General features: G+C 43.4%; 1 protein-coding gene across 2 annotated transcripts in view; it reads right to left on the bottom strand.

Annotated features, from left to right (window-relative positions):
- Positions 1-7,161: 7,161 nt before the first annotated feature.
- Positions 7,162-21,329, bottom strand: part of ALDH9A1 (aldehyde dehydrogenase 9 family member A1) — a 29,080-nt gene continuing 14,912 nt past the window's right edge. For both annotated transcript variants that reach the window (XM_005203432.4, NM_001046423.1), the window contains 7 exon segments: positions 21,011-21,207; positions 20,211-20,351; positions 16,770-16,958; positions 16,451-16,538; positions 12,672-12,813; positions 9,636-9,748; positions 7,162-7,904 (listed from right to left, as the gene is read on the bottom strand). In XM_005203432.4, the coding sequence (XP_005203489.1) occupies positions 7,810-7,904; positions 9,636-9,748; positions 12,672-12,813; positions 16,451-16,538; positions 16,770-16,958; positions 20,211-20,351; positions 21,011-21,207 (965 nt within the window). In that variant the 3' untranslated portion in view covers positions 7,162-7,809.

The raw sequence follows: 21,329 nt of genomic DNA, 5'->3' as shown, positions 1-21,329 counted from the left end.
TCATGGAGTATAACTACTCAGGATATGTAACACTGCTTGCTTTACCTCTATTGCTAAAAGCACATGTACCATGTTTGTAACAATCTGGTGTAACTGACAAAGTATGTAGCCTCTAAAATATTTCCCCATTAACGTACCTCAGAGCTTATCAACAGTGTCTGATCAGTTTTCCTGCAATGTAGCGAAATAGGCAAATATAAAGGAGGCCTGGCTGGAGGAACATGGTCTGGACACAGTGCAGGCAGCATTCGCCCTTGCTTTGAAGGACATATACTTTGATCTATCAAAAAACTGCAATCAAAAAGGGAAAGGATGGGGAAATCTTCACATACAGATATATGGAGAAGTCATTCTGACTTAACATATGGTTTAACTTAAACTTTACTGACTGGAGGAACCTGCATGGCACTGCTGCTTTGGCCGTCGTGGAGGGGAATACATTTGAAAGTCCAGATGGAGGAGCTGTGGTTCAGACATCTAAGGTAAAGCTAGGTGGCCATTGGAGATGTGATTTTGGACATGTTCCTGTATATTACTGGAAACCCGAGTTTTCTGAACTGCAGCACAGACCAGGACAGCTGTGGTATCCTCTCAGAATGTGGACATTGCTTGTGTTTTGCTTAACAGTCCTCTTTTCCTAGCGCTGTGCCTGTCAGACGTCTTACATTTCATCCCTAGCCTGAGCAGAGGACGTCTGAGAACCTCACTGAGAAATGAATCAGATTGCTAGGGGCATTGCAAGAGGCCACTGTTGTCTTCCTCTGGACTTCTGTGAAAACTTGATCTGGCTCATGAGACCACATGGGGGAGGACTGACCACGGGGGAGGGGAAATACTCTTACCAGCTTCTGCTCCCACATGCCAATATGCCACAAGGACCTGTCAGCAAACGTTACCACACAATACCGCTCACACTTTGCCAGGGTGACTGCCCATGAGCCCCTTATCCCAGGCTATGCTCTGTGGGCTGGAATAGGGCTGCACATACAAGTCCAACTAGGAGAATTAACTGTTTTTCATTTGGGAAGACCTAATGTGTGCGCTCGGAGAAGGCGATGGCACCCCATTCCAGTACTCTTGCCTGGAAAATACCATGGATGGAGAAGCCTGGTAGGCTGCAGTCCATGGGGTTGCGAAGAGTCAGACACGACTGAGCGACTTCACTTTCACTTTTCACTTTCATGCATTGGAGAAGGAAATGGCAACCCACTCCAGTGCTCTTGGCTGGAGAATCCCAGGGACAGGGGAGCCTGTTGGGCTGCCGTCTATGGGATCGCACAGAATCGGACATGACTGACGCAACTTAGCAGCAGCAGCAATGTGTGCACTGCTAACAAAACACTTCTGGCTAGAGCACTAGAATGTTTCCTTCAGAGCTAGGGTCTTCCCTGCCTCATGCGGGTGGCTCTGGGTTTGTGAATGCCAGGGGTGGCCTTACCTTCCTTGTAAGCAGACAGGGCATTGCTGCTCCTATTGGCTTCCTCTCTATTAACCCAGTTAGTGCTTGGCTCCAAAATCTGTCCCCATTCTGAGAAATGATTTTTCTTGGCACACTAGGTATCTTACTGTTGATACTCTTTGGCTGCTGCCATCTCTATTTGTGGTATTTGGTTGGTTGCAGTGCCCCCCTACACACCTGTCCCCAGGATCATGGAACAGAGGTGGACAAAGACTGTGAGGGTCATGCAGGGGATGTAGGTGTGGAGTGTACGAGCAGGTCCCCAGGATGGCTGTTCTCCTGCTTCCTGTACATCCCCTGCTTGACAAGGGCCTGTACCCTACTCACATGACTGACCTTCCTGTACACTTGCCCCCACATCAGCTAGTGACTGTTCTAATCTTTAGATCAGTGTATCTCCTCTGTGATCACTTATCAAAGCAGCGGTGAGGAGCATGACCCTCTGCCAGTTTCCCTGGTAACAGATAAGACAACCTAACCTAACCTCAATCCCCCCATAACTGGTAACCTCCCCTCGGGAGCAAAGATTGCCACCATGTCCTGCCCCCTTACTGCTGCACACAGTGGGAGCTTGCTTTAGACACATAAGATCCCCCATCCATTAAACCACCGATGTCAGTCACTGACTCCAGGCTCATTTTTGGTCTCAAGGATGGGCAAGTACAGGGCTTGTGGGCCTGTGGGGTGCAGCCCAATGTTTCTAAGTGATACTCTAACTGGGTAGAGTATCGTAGGTTGTAGATTTTTATCTTCCAGGACCTTTATATCTTCCCACTCCCTTCTGGCTGATAGTCTTACGGAGGATCCCTTGTAACTGCTTTTCTCTTGCTGCCTCTAGGACCCTCACTTTAACTTTTGTCATTTCAATTATGTCTTGGGGGAGGTCTGTTTGGGTTCATCTTGTTTGGGACTGTCTCAGCTTCCTATACTTGGATATGTGTTTCCTTCTTTAGGTTTGGGAAGTTTTCAGCTAATTTCTTTCAGATACATGTTTGACCCCCTTTTCTCTTCTCCTTCTGGGATCCCTATTATGTGTAGATTGGCTCACTTCATGTTCTCCCATAGGTCTCAAATATTGGTTTCATTTTTAAAATTTGTCTGATGTTCTGATAGGGCGAGTTCCATTATTTTATCTTCCAAATCACTTATTCACTCTTCTGCATTATTCAGTTTGCCCATGGCCAGGACCGTCGGTGCAGGTCTCTGTTCCGCCTGCCACAGTGCAGCCGCTGCACTCTCCTCCAAGCCTCTGAAGCTCCCTTTGTGTCCCAGCTGATCCCCCAGCCACTGAAGGGGCTTCCCAGAATGGGGGAACATTTCCTCTCTTACAGCTCCCTCCCAGGGCCACATGTCCCATCCCAGTTACATTTTTCTTTTGTCCTACCCAGCCATCTTTCCTACAGCTCTGGTTGTATGAGATCTGCCAGCGTTCAGCAGGTATTCCGTGAGAACTGTTCCACACGTTGACTGTTTTAGATGTATTTGTGGGAGGAAGAGACTGCCACATCCTTCTGGTCCATCATCTTGACCTCTGCCCACCCTTGCTGTATGAGGCTCTGAAGAATCAAACAACGGTGCGTGCAGTGCCCAGCTCTGTCCCCACCAGGGCTAAGGGCCAGCTCAGGCTCCAGCACGAGGTGCGGGAGAAAGCATGAGCGCCACCTGCTGGTGAAACTTCATCAAACGTCAGCAACCAGAGTATCTACTCGTGTTCCAAGGACCCCACCCACCCAGAGTTGGCCCCGTTTCCTTTTCTCCGCTATAGCATTTGTTTCCAAAGATGCTCTCCTAACTCAATCGAAAACAGCTCTCTCAGTTTCCTCTCTTAAGCCGCACTGTCCAATTGAACTTTCTGATATGATGGAAATATTCATCTCCACTGTCCACTACAGGAACCACGACCCACGTGTGCCATGGAATACTTGAAATGCGGTGAGAGCAACTAAAAGGCTGAGTTTGCATTTAGTTTTGTGTTTAAATAGCTACATGTGGCTAGTGATAGCACAGCAGTAGAGCAGTGGCTCTCAACCTTGACTGTCCCCTAAATTCACCCTGGCAGGAACATTTTAAGAATACAGACAAGTTAGGCCAAATCCCAAATCAATTAAATTAGAATCTATTTTCAAAGCTTTCTCTGGGTATTTCAGACATGTGGCCAAAGTTGAGAACCACTGCTCTAAATACAGTGTTTGGCAAACTATTGTGCACAAGAATCTCCTGAGGATCTTGTGAAAATACAGACTCTTGATTCATAGGCCTGCTGCCCTGGGACCATACTGTGTACCAGGGCTCTACCCAACCCTTCTAATCCATTCACCTAAACAAACACTGAGTACTTCCTGTGAGCCCAGTGGCACGGCAGTTCTGGCTTTTAGAGTTTCCATTCTAGCCAAGCATGTAATCTCAAATAGTGATAAATGTTTTGAAGTAAATAAAATAGCACAGTGGGATAAGGGTGTGTACCGTAGATTTAAGGAGGTAAATGTTTACTTTTGGGCTTTCAGCTTATAGGAAGACCATGGGAAATCTGAGAAAACATGCTCTCTGGGGAAGAGGGACAGTGAACATGAGGTTCCTGAGGCAAGAACGAGTCTGGCAGAGTAACACACAGGTGAACAGAGGAAGTGAGATCGCAGGACACGGTGGACACAGTAAGGAACATGGATTGTGTTCTAACTGAAGCCACAGTCGGCCTTAAGCAAAGCATGAGGAACTCTAGTTCACAGTGAGAGACTGCTCACTGCTGATCTGACTTGATAGTTTTTCACAGCATCTCTTAACTGCTAAGGCTTAGTCTCCTTTTTCCCCTTTGCAGATTTTTTCCCCTCAATACCCTAGAAAGAAAAACATAGGTCTTTAGGTATTAAAAAAAAAACAAGGAATTATATTCACTTCAAATGAAAGCCAAATTCAGAACTAGGCACTTTGGAGAAGCCAAGGTGGAGACTGCCATTGTAAGAAGCAAGCAAGGGCTCGGGGCTGTCCAAACCCCCATCTCTGGAAGCTCCTGGTAGGATGGCTTCCACGCTGCTGTCAGTAAACTGTAACCAACTTTCATTCTGCCAGATTCTTGCTTTAGGCAGCAAAAGACTCCAAGGTAAGAAATAGAGGAGCAGGTGGAAAGAAGGGGCCCAGTGGCTACCTTTTATCTGAAAAAGACCTGCCCAAGTGAGAGACTGCTTCTATATGGAATGAAAAGTCAGACCAGAGATCAGCACTCTGAGCTACTGCAAAGGAGTGAGCCAACATGAGTCTTGGTTTTCCTCTTTCCCATCAATACAACTCCAAGACAGTTTCTATCAATAGCAGTTAAGTGATGCTTTCCCACAGGAATTTGTCAACCAAAGAAATCCTACAATGCATACGAAGGAACATGAGCTGAATACATTTACACATGGCTTCATCAAGATACAGGGTTAATAGTTATTACTTCTAAGAAAATCTTGGGAAAGATATGCACCCAAACATTAACAGTAGTTACCTCCGGAAGATCAGATTAGATGGGAGGAGGGAGAAAGAAGGATACCTTCTGCTTAACTTTCAAAAGTGAATCAAAATACTAGTGGAGAAAAAAAGATTCCAGAATTTAACTAGATGACACAACTTCTTCTAAACCAAAGGAAGGCCTGGCCCCTAGGCTAAATCATGTTTCCTTAAATGCATTTTATATATATATATATATATTATTGTCCTAAGATGCTTCATTAACAGCTAAGAATCTTTGTTCAGGCCAATTTGTGAAATACAATAGCTGTTAACGTCCAGAACACATTGGACAAGGCTGGGGTGGCAGCTGGAATAATGCTCCTCATCAGGTATGCCCACTTCCTAATTTTTTGGACCTTTGAATATTACTTTATATGGCAAAAGGAGTCTTTACAATATGACTAAGTTAAGGGTCTTGAGATGAGAGATAATTATGGACTGTCTGGTCGGTCCCCAATGCTGTCACAATTGTCGAGAAACAGAGGGAGATCTGCCTACACAGAGGAGGGCAAGGGAAGCAGGGAGAGACCTGATGCTAAGCTGTTGGTGCTGAAGACAGAGGGGCCATGAGCCACAGAATGCACTCTGGAGACTGGAAAAGTCAGGAGGAGTCTCTCCTAGAGCCTACAGAGGGAGCTGGGCCCCGCCAACACCCTGATCTGCCCAGTAAAACCATTGTGGACTTCTGACTTCCAGAAACATGAAATAATAAAGGTGTTGTTTTAAAGTCCCCACGTTTGTGGTAAACTGTCATAGGAAATGAATACACAGAACTAAGGACTAGGAAGCGTGGAAGGAGCAGAAAGCACAAGAATAACAACCCCACATTCCTGGGTTGGAACCCCACTCCTCAACCTATGACTTGACTGTGGTCAAGACTCTTCCAATTCTGAGTTTCTTCATCTAAAAACTAGGGCTAAGAACTTCCTCATGTTCAGTGTGAGTATTCGATGAGAAGGGAAGTAGCAGACAGAACACCCTAGCTGCTTTCTCTTCAAAGGGATTACTAGAAACCTGTCTTATCCAGGCGGCTGCCACTGCTGAAGTCACACCAGGATCCTGAGACATGGAGTGAGATCCCTGTTGGCCTTGCTCAGTATCCATGACCCTGTGTGCAAGTATCCATCAAGAGAGGACCCTGTGTGCAAGTATCCATCAAGAGAGGACCCTGTGTGCAAGTATCCATCAAGAGAGGACCCTGTGTGCAAGTATCCATCAAGAGAGGACCCTGTGTGTAAGTATCCACCAAGAGAGGACCCCGTGTGTAAGTATCCACCAAGAGAGGACCCTGTGTGCAAGTATCTGTCAAGAGAGGACCCTGTGTACAAGTATCCATCGAGAGGACCCTCTGTGCAATTATCTATCAAGAAAGGCTGATTCAACTGTTCTCATCCTCTAATTACAGTGTTTGCCCACCACAGTACATAAACAGATGCAGGCCCAGTAACAAGAATCATCCCTCGCCTATTAGCTACTGTGATGTTTATGTGTCGATCAGACTGGGCTATATGGTGCCCCAATGTGTCTATGAGGGTGTTTCCAGAAGAGATCAGCGTTTGAACTGGTGAACTAATAAATAAGCAAAGCAGATGGCCCTCCCCACTGTGGGTGGGCCTCATCCAACCATTAAACACCCCAACCAGAACAAAGGCAGAAGAGCGGCAGATCCAGCCTCTGCTGGAGCCGAGTGTCCGTCTTCTGCCCTTAGACGCCGGCAACACTCCAGGTTCTCAGGCCTCAGGACATGGACTGAATTACACCACTATCTTTCCTGGGTTCCAGCTTGCAGCCAGAAGACTATGGGCCTTCTCTCTCAGCTGCCGTAATAATCACATGAGCCAACTCCTGTAAGAAATCTTTGCTTACACTCACCTGTTCTACTCTATTGGTTCTGTTTCTCTGGAGAACCCTAATACTATTAAACCTAAATTACTTCCCTGAAAGGCTGGTAAGGCAGCAAGGTAAGGATTGCTGCAACAGTCTGAGCAGTCACTGTGAACTGACAGCCCTTCAAAGGCAGGCCCTGTTCTTTGGGGCTGGGAAGAAAACGGAGCCCAGAAGTCTGCGTGGGCCATTGATAGTTCGTTACAGCAGCAGAAGCCTGCCTGCGTGTACTCACTGCAAAGAATGTCAAATCCTCTGTTTTGAACTTTAGCCTATCCTGTGTCCCTCTATAGCCCTAAGATGTGTTTAGCTTCAAAACCCGACACTGAAAAGGCTGTCGGTGTGATTTATTTAGTTTTAGCATACTGCAGTGGCATAAAAAGGATCTGTACATTTAAAAGGAAACCCTTCCATCGTAAGAGAGCAAGCTGTAACTCAAGGATTGGAGCTGATTCCCCCTTCCCCAACCACCACCACCACCACCACAGCGCTGGCTCTGGCCAATCAGCATCCACGGCCCACTGACCCACCTGTTAGCCAAGCCCGCTGTCCCCACTATCAGCCTTCTCTGCGGGATGACAAGGGACTGTGGACTTAAAAACGCCAAGGAGCAGAAATCTCTTCTGATACGCCCAGGAACCTCTAAAGGCAAGTATTCTTTAAAGTATGCTGAAATGAACCCATGAGTGGGTGGGCTCCATGGAAGATGGACAATCCTGGTCCTCCCTGTGTTCTCTGGAAAGTTGTTAGTGACTCTCAAAGATTATTTAGAGAAATCAGCTTTGAGGAAAATCAAGCTTTCCTGATTAGTATATAAAAGACACTTAAGTACATTTTCACTTAGGAAAATGAGCCATGAAGAGCATCACTGAACCATTTTCTTATCCTGAATGACCAATATTCTGGGTCTGAACCAGCAGGCGGCCGCACTGCCACAGTCGTGCAGCTGGCTCTCGTTATTCACTGGTGTCACCGCGTGTTCAAAAAGCAGACTCCACGTCACCCATCTCCACACACACGGTCTTCAGCTGTGAATAGTACTCAATTGTCACCCGGCCGTTCTCTCTGCCGAATCCTGAAAGAGAGAGACAGGGTGAGGATGTGCCACTGGCGGGCCCCAGCCACGGCGGCCTGCAGAGACGCGCAGGGCCTGCTCCCGGGCTGGGGAGAGCGCAGTGGCAAGCTTCCGGGAGCCCGTCCTCCCCGCAGGCTGTGGCTGTGGAGCCAGACGTGCGGAAAGTGACCTGCTGGCCATCAAGGACAGGGACGGGGAAACCCTTAGGCTTCATTTCTTACCAGTATGAACCTTAACTTCCAGTATTTACTTTTCTGGGCTAAGGTCTAAAATGTTCAGATTTCCTCATCAAACATTAGAGCATTCTCTACAATTATCAACCTGATGCCTTTAAAGGTCAGTGCTAACTTAAAACCTAACTCTACATAACACACTTAGTAACCTCCTCTTATATTGAATCTTTAGGAGCACCAACTATTTAGACTCTGCCCACTCAAGTGGGGAGTGGACCCTATAGGCCCTCAGGCTACTCAAAGCCAAGACACCACACAATCACTTGTAGATGAGGCTGCGTGCTACAAGGACAGCCTTCCTTGCGCTCCTGCCCCAGGCTGAGGCAGGCTCTGCATCCTAAGGCCTAGGCCCAGCCTCCAAAACTGCGTGTCTCCAGGGGGCACCATTCCAAAGGCGACACGCTCAAAGGCCCTTTAGCTTTTGTTCCTTTTCAGAGCCTCTCAGCGTGGAGCTCACCAGGCACGTTAGGCCAGCTTTCTGTCCTCTCATCTCACGTAGAACTATCCATGGGCACTGATGCAAAGATGCAGATTAGGAAGGGAGAGCTGGGTGCAGAGGCCCCACTGAGGCCACAGCTACAGATTCCAAACAATCTGAGGGTTAAGAATGAACAAAACAGAGTCCTGATTCCTACCCTGCATTTGAGTCCGTGTGACAGCTTCCCCGCATGACCCCACAGGGACAAGAATCTAGAGATGTATGAGTAGAGAATGCCAGGGTGATACCAAACACAATACCAATAAAACTGTCAAACAAACACCCACCACCTCACCATTTTTTGTCGGTATTTATGTGTTTGCCAACACCGTGACGGCTATAAATACCTGCCAAGAGACTAGGGGTCAGACTCTTAGAAAGGTACGTCTACAAAGTCCAAACCGATTTTCATTTAGTCAAAGTGTTAGTCGCTCAGTCATGTCCAACTCTTAGCTTCCCCATGGACTGTAGCCCACCAAGCTCCTCTGTCCATGGAATTCTCCAGGCAAGAATACTGGAGTGATAGCCATTCCCTTCTCCAGGGGATCCTCCTGACCTAAGGATTAAACCCAGATCTCCTGCATTCCAGGCAGATTCTTTACCATCTGAGCCACCAGGGAAGCCCACTTCACAAAACTGGTGTAATTAGCAACAAGTGCCAAAGAAAAGAACCTCAAAGTAATGGCTATGTTCCTGATGCCTCAAATCTCCTAACAGACTATTATAAGCTTGCTATGGTTAGGACATCTCGGAGTGGTTTTATGCTTACAGCAATTATCGACTGTGAGGAAAAAGTAATGCTACTGTTCACAAGCCAACTTATACATCAGAACCTTCTGGAGAACTTCTGGAAAAAATAAAGATGCTTGGCTTCCATTCTCATGGATACAGTGGGCCTGGGGAGGACGAGGAATTCATATACATTTTGGTAATTCTGATACACATACAAGTTTAGGAACCTGATCTGTTATGACCAGTGTCTCCAGAGACAAGAATTTTTCACAATTCCCAGCTCCTCACCTGACTTCTTATATCCACCAAAGGGCAACTCCACTGGACTGACATTGTAGTTGTTAATGAAGCACATTCCAGCCTGGAGCTCCGCCACCACTCTGTGGGCGCGCTGGATGTCCCTAAGAAGAAATAAATTGCATTGGTTAGTCATAGTTTCTTTTGCTACAACTTTAACAGGAAAAGTGAGACTGTCACTTCTAAGAGTTTCAAAACATTGCCAAATTCTTATTTCTTCACAATATGTCTTAAAATCTTATACCATCCAGGCAAAATAGGTAAGAATTTGAATTTTGTAGTCTCATCCAAAAGCATCTATAAAATATGTAGCAGCAACAAGGGTGCTAAAAACAATTCAATGGGGGAAAATAGTCTTTTCAGCAAACAGTGCTGGAGCAACCGTATGTCCACATGCAAAGGAATGAAGAGCCAGCCCCTTCTCACACAGCGCACAAAAATTAACTCGCATGGATCACTTAACTAAAGTATCAGACTGAAAACCATAAAACTCTTCAAAGAATACAGGAATAAATCTCCATGACCTTCCATTAGACACAACCTTCTTAGACAAGACACCAAAAGTAACAGATTAAAAAAAATAGAATAATTTTGATCTATAAAAATTTTTCAATTTTGTATCGCAAGTGAGATTATCAGAAAAGTAAAAAGGCAACTCACAGAAATGCAAATCAAAACTACAAGACACTGCTGCATATCCACTGCTGCTGCTAAGTCACTTCAATCGTGTCCGACTCTGTGTGACCCCATAGACGGCAGCCCACCAGGCTCCGCCGTCCCTGGGATTCTCCAGGCAAGAACACTGGAGTGGGTTGCCATCACTAGGATGGCTAAAATCAAAAGAACAGATAATAGCAGTTGCTAGTGAGGATGTGGAGAAACTGGAATCCTTAAACACTGCTGATGGGAAAGTAAAGTACTGCTGCCACTTTGGAAAACAGTTTGGCATTTCCTCAAAAAGTTAAACAGAGAGTTTCCATATGATCCAGCAATTCTACTCCTGGGTTTATACCAAGCAAAATGAAACATGCACACAAAGAAATTTTCACACAAAAACTCATAGATGAATGCTCATTGGAGCACTATTCATAACAGCCAAAAAGTAGAAATAGCCCTAATGTCTATCAATTTGTGAATGAATAAACAAAGTGTGATATATTCATACAACAGAATATTACTCAGTATAAAAAAGGGCTTCCCTGGTGGCTCAGATGGTAAAGAATCCGCCTGCAATGTGGGAGACCTGGATTTGATCCCTGGGTTGGGAAGACCCCCTGGAGAAGGGCATGGCAACCCACTCCAGTATTTTTGCCTGGAGAATCCCATGGAGAGAGAAGCTTGGTGGGCTACAGTCCATTGGGTCACAAAGAGTCAGACATAACTGAGCGACTTTCACACACACAGTAGCAGAAAGGAATAAAGTAGTCATACAGACTACAACGTAAATGAACTTTGAAAAGAACCTAGTAAATGAACTAAGTGAAAGAAGCTAGTCATGAAAGGTCACGTACTGTACGATTTCATTTATGCAGAATTTTCAAAATATGCAAATCTATAAAGACAGAAAGCAGATTAGTGGTTGCCATGGGTGGGGGGAGGGAGAATGCAGAGTACCTGTTAATGTTCTTGGGATGACAAAAATGTTCTAAAGTTAGATTATAATGACAGTTGTACAATCTATAAATACACTAAAAACTACTGAATTGTATACTTTAAATGAGTGAATTATTTGGTAGGTGAATTATCCTAACAAAGCTGTCTTTTTTTTTAAAAAAGGAGTTACGGTCCTCTGTAACTGGCCTTTGTATTTTGGTGGTGCGGCAAAGTAGCAGGAAGGATGTAATCCACTCTCTCCTCACATCAACACAAGCAGCTCCTCAGAGAGGGCTTTTAGGAAAGGACGTAATCCACTCTCTCCTCACATCAACACAAGCAGCTCCTCAGAGAGGGCTTTTAGGACAGTGAGACTGCTTTGTTTGACACGACAGCACTGGGTCCGCGTTATACGTGTGCAAATGCACAGAACGCACACCAAGAGTGAGCCCTCACGTGAACCATGGTCTTTGGGTGATAATGACGTGTTCATGGAGGCTCATCAGTTCTAACAACTGTACCACTCTGGTGGGCGATGTCGATCACGGGGAGGCTGTGCACATGTTGGGGCGGAGAGACTGGGAAATCTCTGTACTTCCCACTCAATTTTGCATTGCACCTAAAACTGCTCTAAAAAAACAAAGTCTGTTAGAAACAACAACAAAAAGGAGCTCCTCGTTCTTTCCTTCACAACTCAACTCATCAGGTCCTCAAGGGAGACTTGGGTCTTCCTCCCCAAGTTCCTCACCACAAAACTACAAAAAAACCCCAAACTTGTATATAACTAAAGAAACAGCATATTCTCAATTGTAAAGCAGTCTTAGAAAACTGCCTACTACTGCCAAAGACAAATCAGAGTTTGTATATAATCAAACAATCTGCAATCATTTTCAAAGAATTTTACTCCCAAATCACTGTTTGCTTTTCAGCGGTTTAAGTTTATGTACCAGGATAGTAATCACATTACTTACAATAGTTAAAATTGGAAACAGCACCCTAAATACACACTAGAAGGCCTACATGTGTTACAATGCATCCCAATTTAGGGACTACTATAAAGCTATTAAAAATCATGTCTTTGAAAACTACTGCCAGTATTTATATGCTTACAGGTTTCTAAATTCCTTGACATGTATTTTTTAATAGGGACCTAACACAATGCTTTACATAGATCAGAAACTTAAATACTTATTCAATGAATGAATAAAAAAAAGAATAGGATGTATCAATAAAGTTAATGGCTTAATTTAAACTCAACAGTAGGGTTCCGGCTGTGCTGCTACGTTGGCATCATCTGACTCTACCTGAAGCAGATAGAAAATGCTGATGCAAATGCAACGAGGGCAAACGCCAGTGGAGGAATAAGATGAATATCTAAGGAGACATAGCAGCCCCCTTCCTTCAAAGCTGCGTGGAGTGTCCTTCCCCACCTACCTGGTGAAGACACCAGCAGCTAGTCCAAAAGTGGTGTCGTTGGCTCTTTCCAGAACCTCAGCTTCAGTGTCAAATGATAAAATGGACATAACTGGTCCAAAGATTTCTTCTTTTACACAGGTCATGTCATCTCGGCAATTAGCTGCAAACATTATTTTAAAAATCAAACATCAGTGAAGGAATTATCTGAATTCCTTTTAACATGCTGGCATGTTAAAATTCCTTGTTCATAGTAAACAGTGAAATACACAGCTTTAGAGAAATTTCAATGCAACATTTCCAGTGTGATTATAAATCAGAGCATCCTTCCTGCATGATCATGAACACTGCATATTAAGGAGTCATGGCCTTTGTGTTCATTCTACATCTACTTTTTTTTATATTCATCATAAAGACATAGTTAGGGCTTCCCTGATGGCTCAGATGGTAAAGAATCTGCCTGCAACACAGGAGACCCGAGTTTAATCCCTGGGTCGGGATGGTCCCCTGGAGAAGGGAATGGCTCCCCATGCCAGTATTCTTGCCTGGAAAATTCCATGGACAGAAGAGCCTGGTGGGCTACAGTTCATGGTGTCTCAAAGAGTCGGACACAACTGAGCAACTAACACTTTCACTTTTCAAGGACATAGATAATGAGGTGGACAAGGATATATGTACAAGGACTTCCATCACAACACTCCTGTGACAATGAAAACGAGAAGCAACAAGCAAGGCATCTAAAATCGATGGGATGGTCATGTGAACAAAACATGATGAACTTCCATAAAGCCGCGAAAAGTAATGTTTTTGAAGAAAATTTAATAAGCAAATGCTTATGATGAAGAGTCACTGAAAAAAATACAAACTGTACATATATCCCAATTTCTGTTAAAATGTCATACAAGATTAATATTTTTTACACTTTTTCACTTTTTCTTAATAACTGTGATAGTAGAAGGAGAAACAGTATTTTTAAAGAGAAAATACAATGTACAAACATAAACAGAAATAACTGAATGGGTGTTCAGTTAATATGAAAATGTACTTAAGTGATTAACTCCCTAAAATGATTAAATTCACACTTGACTTTTTAAAATACACATGTATACCTAAAGAAGCTCATATATTTAGATGTGCAACAGTGAACCCCAGTGACCTTCAAGAGAATGGTGCTTTTATCTCACTGTGGCTGAGAAACAGCTCATCTCAGCGCTGGCAACCATTGCAAGGAGTGAGATATGCGTCCGTAAGGCTGTGTGATATATGTAAATGCTGAGGCAGGAAAACAGCCTTAGAGCCCTACTATAAATACCAGCTTTACACCAGCCAAAGCTAAAAACCAACTACTCACATATCTATAACGATGAGGACTCCAAAATCTCCTCAGAGATAGATCAGAGCTTGTATATACAAAGTAAAAACAGCTCTTTGTTCCTCTGTATGTAACAGTGTACTTTGGGGACACCAAAATTATCTACAAAGGTATATTCAATAATTTTAGGTGGTGATTAAGGACAGTTTGAAAGTGAAATGAAAGTGAAGTCGCTCAGTCGTGTGCAACTCTTTGCAACCCCATGGACTGCAGCCTACCAGGCTCCTCCATCCGTGGGATTTTCCAGGCAAGAGTACTGGAGTGGGGTGCCATCGCCTTCTCTGCAAGGATAGTTTATTATGATCTAAATCTCTGAAAACTGCTAGTCCATATACCATGTTTAGGGAAAGTGTTAGTCAGAATAGTAAATGATTCATGACAGTTCATTACCCAACTGTCCCAGAATACAGTTCGTCTTACGCAGGCTGATAACAGAGTGTGGCGCTGTGTGCAGTATGCTCTACACCAGAGTCAAGAGATGAGGGGATAAAGCAGCAGCTCATATGTGAGAAAAGAGAGGTCCCTGCACTGTACTTCAGCCCCAAATCTAGTAAATGAGTCTAAAGATTGAGCCTCTGGAGTCAGTCTCAAACTTTAATGTGCACAAAAACAAACTGAGAACTTTCTTTCCCTTTTGAACTTTTTATTTTGTATTGGAGTATAGCCGATTAACGATGCTGTGCAGTTCCAGGTGGAGAGCGAAAGGACTCGACCATACATGTACATGTATCCATTCTCCCAAAACGCAGGTCTTGAGGTTCTAGCCCCTCAGAGTTACATTTGGGGGTCTAGGGCAGAGGACAGAAATCTGCCTCGACCAGTTTTCCAAGCGATACTGACACTGTGGACCACAAATCGGGCTTTCAGAATCACTAGGATGAAGTGGAGGTACTTAGCTCCCTGTTCTTTACATAGGTTCACAGCTTAAAAAAAATTTTTTTTTCCTAATTGCAAAATACACATTCTCAATTTAAGTCTGTTGTAGTGAGAGGGATCAACCTAGAACTTGTTACACAGAGTGAAGTAAGTCAGAAAGAGGAAAACAAATATCATATACTAATGCATATTTATGGAATCTACAAAAGGTACTGAGGATCCTATTTGCAGGGCAAGAATAGAGGCAGGCATCTTTACGATACAGAGTTGCGGACACAGAGCGAGGGTCGGCAGGAAGGAGAGGGTGGGACGAGTTGGGAGACCAGCGTTGACCCACCATGTGTAAACAGACAGCGAGAGGGGAGCTGCTGTGTAACAGGGAGGTGAGCCGGCCAGGATGGGTGGGGTGGGGGGCGTGGGAAGGAGGCTCAAGAGGGAAGGCATGGATCTATACTTATAGCTGATTCACACTGTATAGCAGAAACCAACACAACACTGTAAAGCAATTATCCTTCAACTAAATAAACAAACATAATCTACAGAAAATCTGTAATATTCAGCAATGCATGAAGTTTAACAAAAATCACCTTTACTCCAAGCATCTAGAGAAGTAAACCCACTATCAATATTATGATGCATGTTCTCTGCTCCTTCTTTGTCCCATGCACATATCTGGTTTTTCAGATTTGGGATAATACCACATACACTATTGCTTAACCTATATTTGCTATTTAAAAACATAATGTAAGTTTTCCTTCTTCTTTAACAGCTACAAGCTAGTTCATGGTATGGATGCTAAATGCACAGCCTTTAAGCCTCAGTAGTTGCTTTTCTAGCAAGGGCTAAAGGTTAAACTGCATCAAGTCAAATACCAAGTGTTGAAAAGTGGCACCACTATCAACCTCAGGGACAAAGTCAGCTGAATCTATCTTCAAGATAAGGTGTAAGGAATTATACTGCATTATTTCATCTATATATAGTTTTTTAAAGCCAAGAAGACTGGCAGTATTTTTACAGTAGATACTAACACCACCAACGTCTAAAACAGTGTCCCCGCAGGCAGGAGGGGAGGAGACGGATGAGAACAGCAGGATGACCACACACTTGACTGTCCAAACCCGGAGACTGTTCAGACTGAAAGGAAATGCTAACAATTATTATATCAGTTAAGTTTTAATATTAGTATACTGTCTGACAAATTGGTTTTATTATATTGATGATCTAAAAGTTCAAAGTAAAACACACTCTTTACCAAGTTGCTTGAGAAAAGAAATTCACTACTTAAGTTTTAATCAAACATGAATTTTCATTTTGGTTCTAGAACAACAGGTGTGTGCCTAGTTAAGTCCCAGGTAACTGATAACACCATCCAAGAAGAGGAGGGGCAAACAGGAGGCTTCCATGGCAACAGAGAACTTCTACTTCTCACATCTGAGTAGCGGCGACACACAGTTCCGACCCTTGCTTTACACCATATGTACAGTTTATAAATTTTTTTTTGTATCTAACATTTAACTCAAACTGTTTAAAAGCAAACAAGAAGAGGACATACTTAACACACAAGGTCTCATGTAATACCCATCCTTTAATTTGGGGTCTTCAGGTACAAAGACGTCTCCACCACATAACACTTTAGCACCCTGCCAAAAAAGAAAGGAAGAATGCATACTTTATGTTAAACACACAACCTCAATATGCATTCTGGAAATGCTACCTGTGTCCTGAACGAATGGACACTTAGTCACTCTACTGCAAGTGCAGTGCAGAATACAGCTCCCAGATGGACATGACCACAGGGAAGCGCGCAGAGCAAGTAACCCAGGAGGAATTACCCTTCCCCTCATCTCGTCGCATCTCTACTTGTTTCTTACCTGCTCCTTTGCCACTTTAACAAACCCAAGGACTCGCTCCAGATGTGGTCGGTTGATGAGGGGACCCATCCTTGTATCTTCCAGAAGGGGATCTCCAATTTTTATCCTTTGCGTCTGTTTCACCACTTCCTCTGTAAATTGATCAAGAATTTCCTTTTGCACAAATACCCTTGTACCATTACAACAAACCTAAAAAACAGACACAAATTATATGTAAGTAAGGGGTAAAAAGCTTCCCCAGTGGCTCAGCAGTAAACAATCTGTATGCAATGCAGGAGACACAGGAGACATGGATTCAATCCCTGGGTCAGGAAGATCCCCTGGAGGAAGAAATGGCAACTCATTCCAGTATTCTTGCCTGGGAAATCCCAAGGGCAGAGGAGCCTGGTGGGCTACAGTCCATGCGGTCACAAAGAGTCAGACGTGACTGAGCACACCACAAAGGGGGAAAAAGGAAAAGGGAAAACAATCCAGCAGCTTTAAATTTAAAAGAAACAGGGGACTTCCTGGTGGTCCAGTGGCTAAGGCTCTGTGCTCCCAATTCAGGGACACAGGTTCCATCCCTGGTTGGGGAACTAGATCCCACATGCAGCAGCTAAGACCCTGTGCAGCCAAAAAAAAAATTAAAGAAACAGTATACCGTGTTTAAAAGTTAGTTCCATTTCTAAAAAATTATCACCATACTGAACAGGATCACACATGTAATTGAAGGCATGCTACCCTATATACAAACTCTCTGCCCCTTGAAATAAAAGTTAAGCCTTTGTTTTTGTTTAAATTTCCTTAAGGCAATTAATAGATCTACATGTCTCATAAGACTTCTCCTATTTTCTCACCTCAGGTGTTCAATTTGGTTGTATATTTTGAGGTTAAGAGTAGAAGGAATTGAAGAGTACAAACAGATCAAGAACTGAGATCCTGAGTCTAATAAAAATCTAGAGCATTTCATAGTCAATGTTTGTCTTTAAAATCACAAATAATGAGGAATGCCCTGGTGGTCCAGTGGTTAGGACCCCATTTCACTGCTGGGCCCCAGGTTCAATCTCTGGTCAGGAAACTAAGTAAGATCCTACATCCTATGTGGTGCAGCCAAAAAAATAAAATAATAAATTTAAAAATAAGATCTCAATTTAAAATAAAGTGAATATCATAACCATATTGAAGGGGGTGGTGAAAGAAGAACTGACCCATTAATTTCTGAACACAGATTTTAACTATATACCCTTAGGCTAAAACCAAAAAGAACTATAGAAAGAAGGTTGCAAGCTAGTCAGAAGGTTTGTTTTTCACAGTAATGCAAGTGCAAATCTGAAACTATTATAAACATATTCTAGGACTGAGCAATTACATGTATTGTGAGTAATGGATGCTAAATGTTTCACTATCAGAGAAGGAAATTATGAACATGGAAGGGAGGAGGCTAAAATAAACCTTGCAACACTGGAATGATGGGAAATATCTGTATAAACTTATAGTTATTAATATAGACAGATATAAATAGATATATGTGTGCTTACATACACATATGCCAAATATCAATATGTATTTCCTGGCTCTGGACTCTTGAGAGGACATAGAAGCGATAATACTCCAGCAGAAACAAGTACATCTGGCACCCAGATCTTCATTTCTAAAAACCGTTTACCATTAAATGGAACCAAGTTTTCTTAGAGAAATAGCTCATTCCAGAGTTCCACCACAGAAAGCACAAGATGTGTTTAGAACACCTTGCTATGCCAGGAAGTAAAACAGTGCTCAAAGAATAATGGGGACATATCAAAAAGCCATAGAAAGAGGCTCCCACCAGCAGAATCTTCAATTATTTGAGCATCAAAACAAATAGTAACAGTAACTCACAGAATGAGGTAAGAATCCATGGGTTCATGCTGATAAAAGTAAATGAATGAAAAACAAACTAGGGAGATGGGGAAAAAGTTCTTTCTTTCAATAGGCACTAAACTAAATAAATGCAGAAGGAATAACAGAATTGGAAAATCACCACTTGGTGACCACCAGAAAAAGATGTTCTAGGGGACATCAAAGGGTGCTAAAACCAGCAGATCCAAGTTTGATAAGGAACAAGGTAGTCTCACTTGATCTCCTACAAGACACTCATTAACCTCAGAGGAAAAAACAGCAACTTCAAGATAAAGACCCACCTTAAGTGGGTGATCAAAGTCAGCGACACCACTGTCAAATACCATTTTTTGCCAAAACTCCATAAACTAAATCCAATTAAAAAAAAAAAAAACAACTAAACAGACCCAAAATGAGGAACATTTTACAAAATAAATGGGTTGATTCTTCTAAAATGTCAAGGTACTGAAAGATCAGAATGACTTTAGAACTATTCCAGATTAAATGAGATTAAAGAGACACCACAAGTAAATGCAACACATCTTCCTGGATTAGATCTTAAGCCAGCAAAAAATAAGCTGTTTCTAAAAGGACATTAGTCAAACAAATGCAGAAATCTGAATAAGGGTTATGATTGAATAACAGTACTACATTAACACCAAGTTACGGATTCTACTAACCATTGTGCTTATTTAAGAGAAGGCAATAGGCTTCCCTGGTGGCTCAGAGTGGTAAAGCATCTGTTTGCCATGCAGGAGACCCAGGTTAGATCCCTGGGTTGGGAAGATCCCCTGGAAAAGGAAATGGCAGCCCACTCCAGTACTCTTGCCTGGAAAATCCCATGGACAGAGGAGCCTGGTAGGCTACAGTCCATGGGGTCGCAAAGAGTTGGACACGACTGAGCGACTTCACTTTCACTTTTTTTGAGAAATACACATGAATGGAGAGGTTACAGATCTTCTGTGTGCAACTTTCAAACAGTTCAGAAAAATATAGTAACATGCATATGCATGCACAGACAGTAAGTGAAAAGTCAAAGTGTTAGCTGCTCAGTCGTGTCCAACTCTTTGCAACCCCAGGGACTGTAGCCCACAAAGATCCTCTGCCATGGCATTCTCCGCAAGAATACTGGAGTGGGTTGCCATTCCCTTGTCCAGGGGGTCTTCCTGATCCAGGGATTGAACCCAGGTCTCCTGTATTGCAGGCAGATTCTTTATTGTCTGAACCATCAGGGAAACCCATGAAAAGACAGACAGAATGGTAAATGTGATAAAATGTTAACATTGAAGAACCTGGTTCAAAGGTATATGAGAATTCTTTGTATTATCTGTGCAACTTTTCTGTAAGTCTGAAATTATTTCAAAATAACAAGCTTTAAAACAAGCTGTGGGAGGTTCAAAAGGGAGGGGATATGTGTATACCTATGGCTGATGCATGTTGAGGTTTGACAGAAAACAACAGAATTCTATAAAGCAATTATCCTTCAAATTAAAAAATAAATAAATAAATAAATAAACAAAAAAACATGCTGTGACATGAAAGGTGAAGACTCCCTCTAAACCTCTTTCAGGGTCAGGTACACACCTCGCCTTGAGTAAGGAAGTTGGCCATCAGCGCCCCCTTCACAGCATTCTTCATGTCACAGTCTGAGAAGATGATAAGTGGAGACTTGCCTCCGAGTTCCAGGGTGACAGGTTTGATTCCTTTAGCAGACATCTCCATGATCTTACAGAACAAGAACAAAAGCATCGAGAAGTTTAACACCAATGAGATTACATGTTATAGGTTAACTCGACCGTGACCCTGAAAAGTCATGTTGAACTACATGTGACCTGCAGCCTTGTTCTCAATATACTCTGTCCTTAGTCTACTTGAAATAGTCTTTTCCAGAACACTGAAGAGAATCTACAGAATTGCATATTCTTAAGAGGGAGTTCATTTAAGACAACCTGTCAATTCATCTGTCATGGGCAGAAATTCTTTTGTATTGCTCTAACTGTGTTCCAGGCTGACAGAACTCAGAGCACAAATTAAGGTCAAATCGATGAATCTGAACAAACTGGGAAAACACCCTTTATTCAGAGGCGGCAGCTACAGATGAGGTAAGTCACTGAAGGATACGAGTGGCAGCCCAGGGTCTGACCTCCCAGACACAGGCAGAAGACGACTCCCATCCCCAGCGGGCCTAACACACCGAGCTGCTCTAACTACTCCTTCACACTTCTCAAGTACACTTCAGACCTTGGCCCAGTAATCCGTACAGCCTCCCTGCCAATACAAGCTAGGTAAAATCAGAGGCTAAGCCTCCACCACACGCTCTGGGGAGGCCTGACAGAGCCACACCGAGATGTCATAACCAGATGCCCCTACTGTTTCACTCTCACCTTTGAGCCGGTGGGCACGCTTCCAGTGAAGGAGACTTTGGCCACATCACGATGCTGACACAGGAACTGGCCTGTGGCAGCCCCTCCCTGCACCACGTTGAAGAGCCCAGGAGGGACTCCAGCCTCAGTATAGATTTCAGCCAGCAGCAACACGGACACGGGCGTGAAGGGAGAAGGTTTAAAGACCATGGCGTTACCTGCATTACCAAGACAAAAATACAGAAAGATTTTTTAAGACTGAAGATCCTCTGAAGACAGGACAAGGAGGACACATCAAGAACAACTCCAGTTGAGAAACACTGTATGACATCCCTTATAT

The sequence above is a fragment of the Bos taurus genome, chromosome 3 (assembly GCF_002263795.3).
Source record: "Bos taurus isolate L1 Dominette 01449 registration number 42190680 breed Hereford chromosome 3, ARS-UCD2.0, whole genome shotgun sequence".
Taxonomy (NCBI): Eukaryota; Metazoa; Chordata; class Mammalia; order Artiodactyla; family Bovidae; genus Bos; species Bos taurus.
This window is presented reverse-complemented; position numbering and strand designations above follow the sequence as displayed.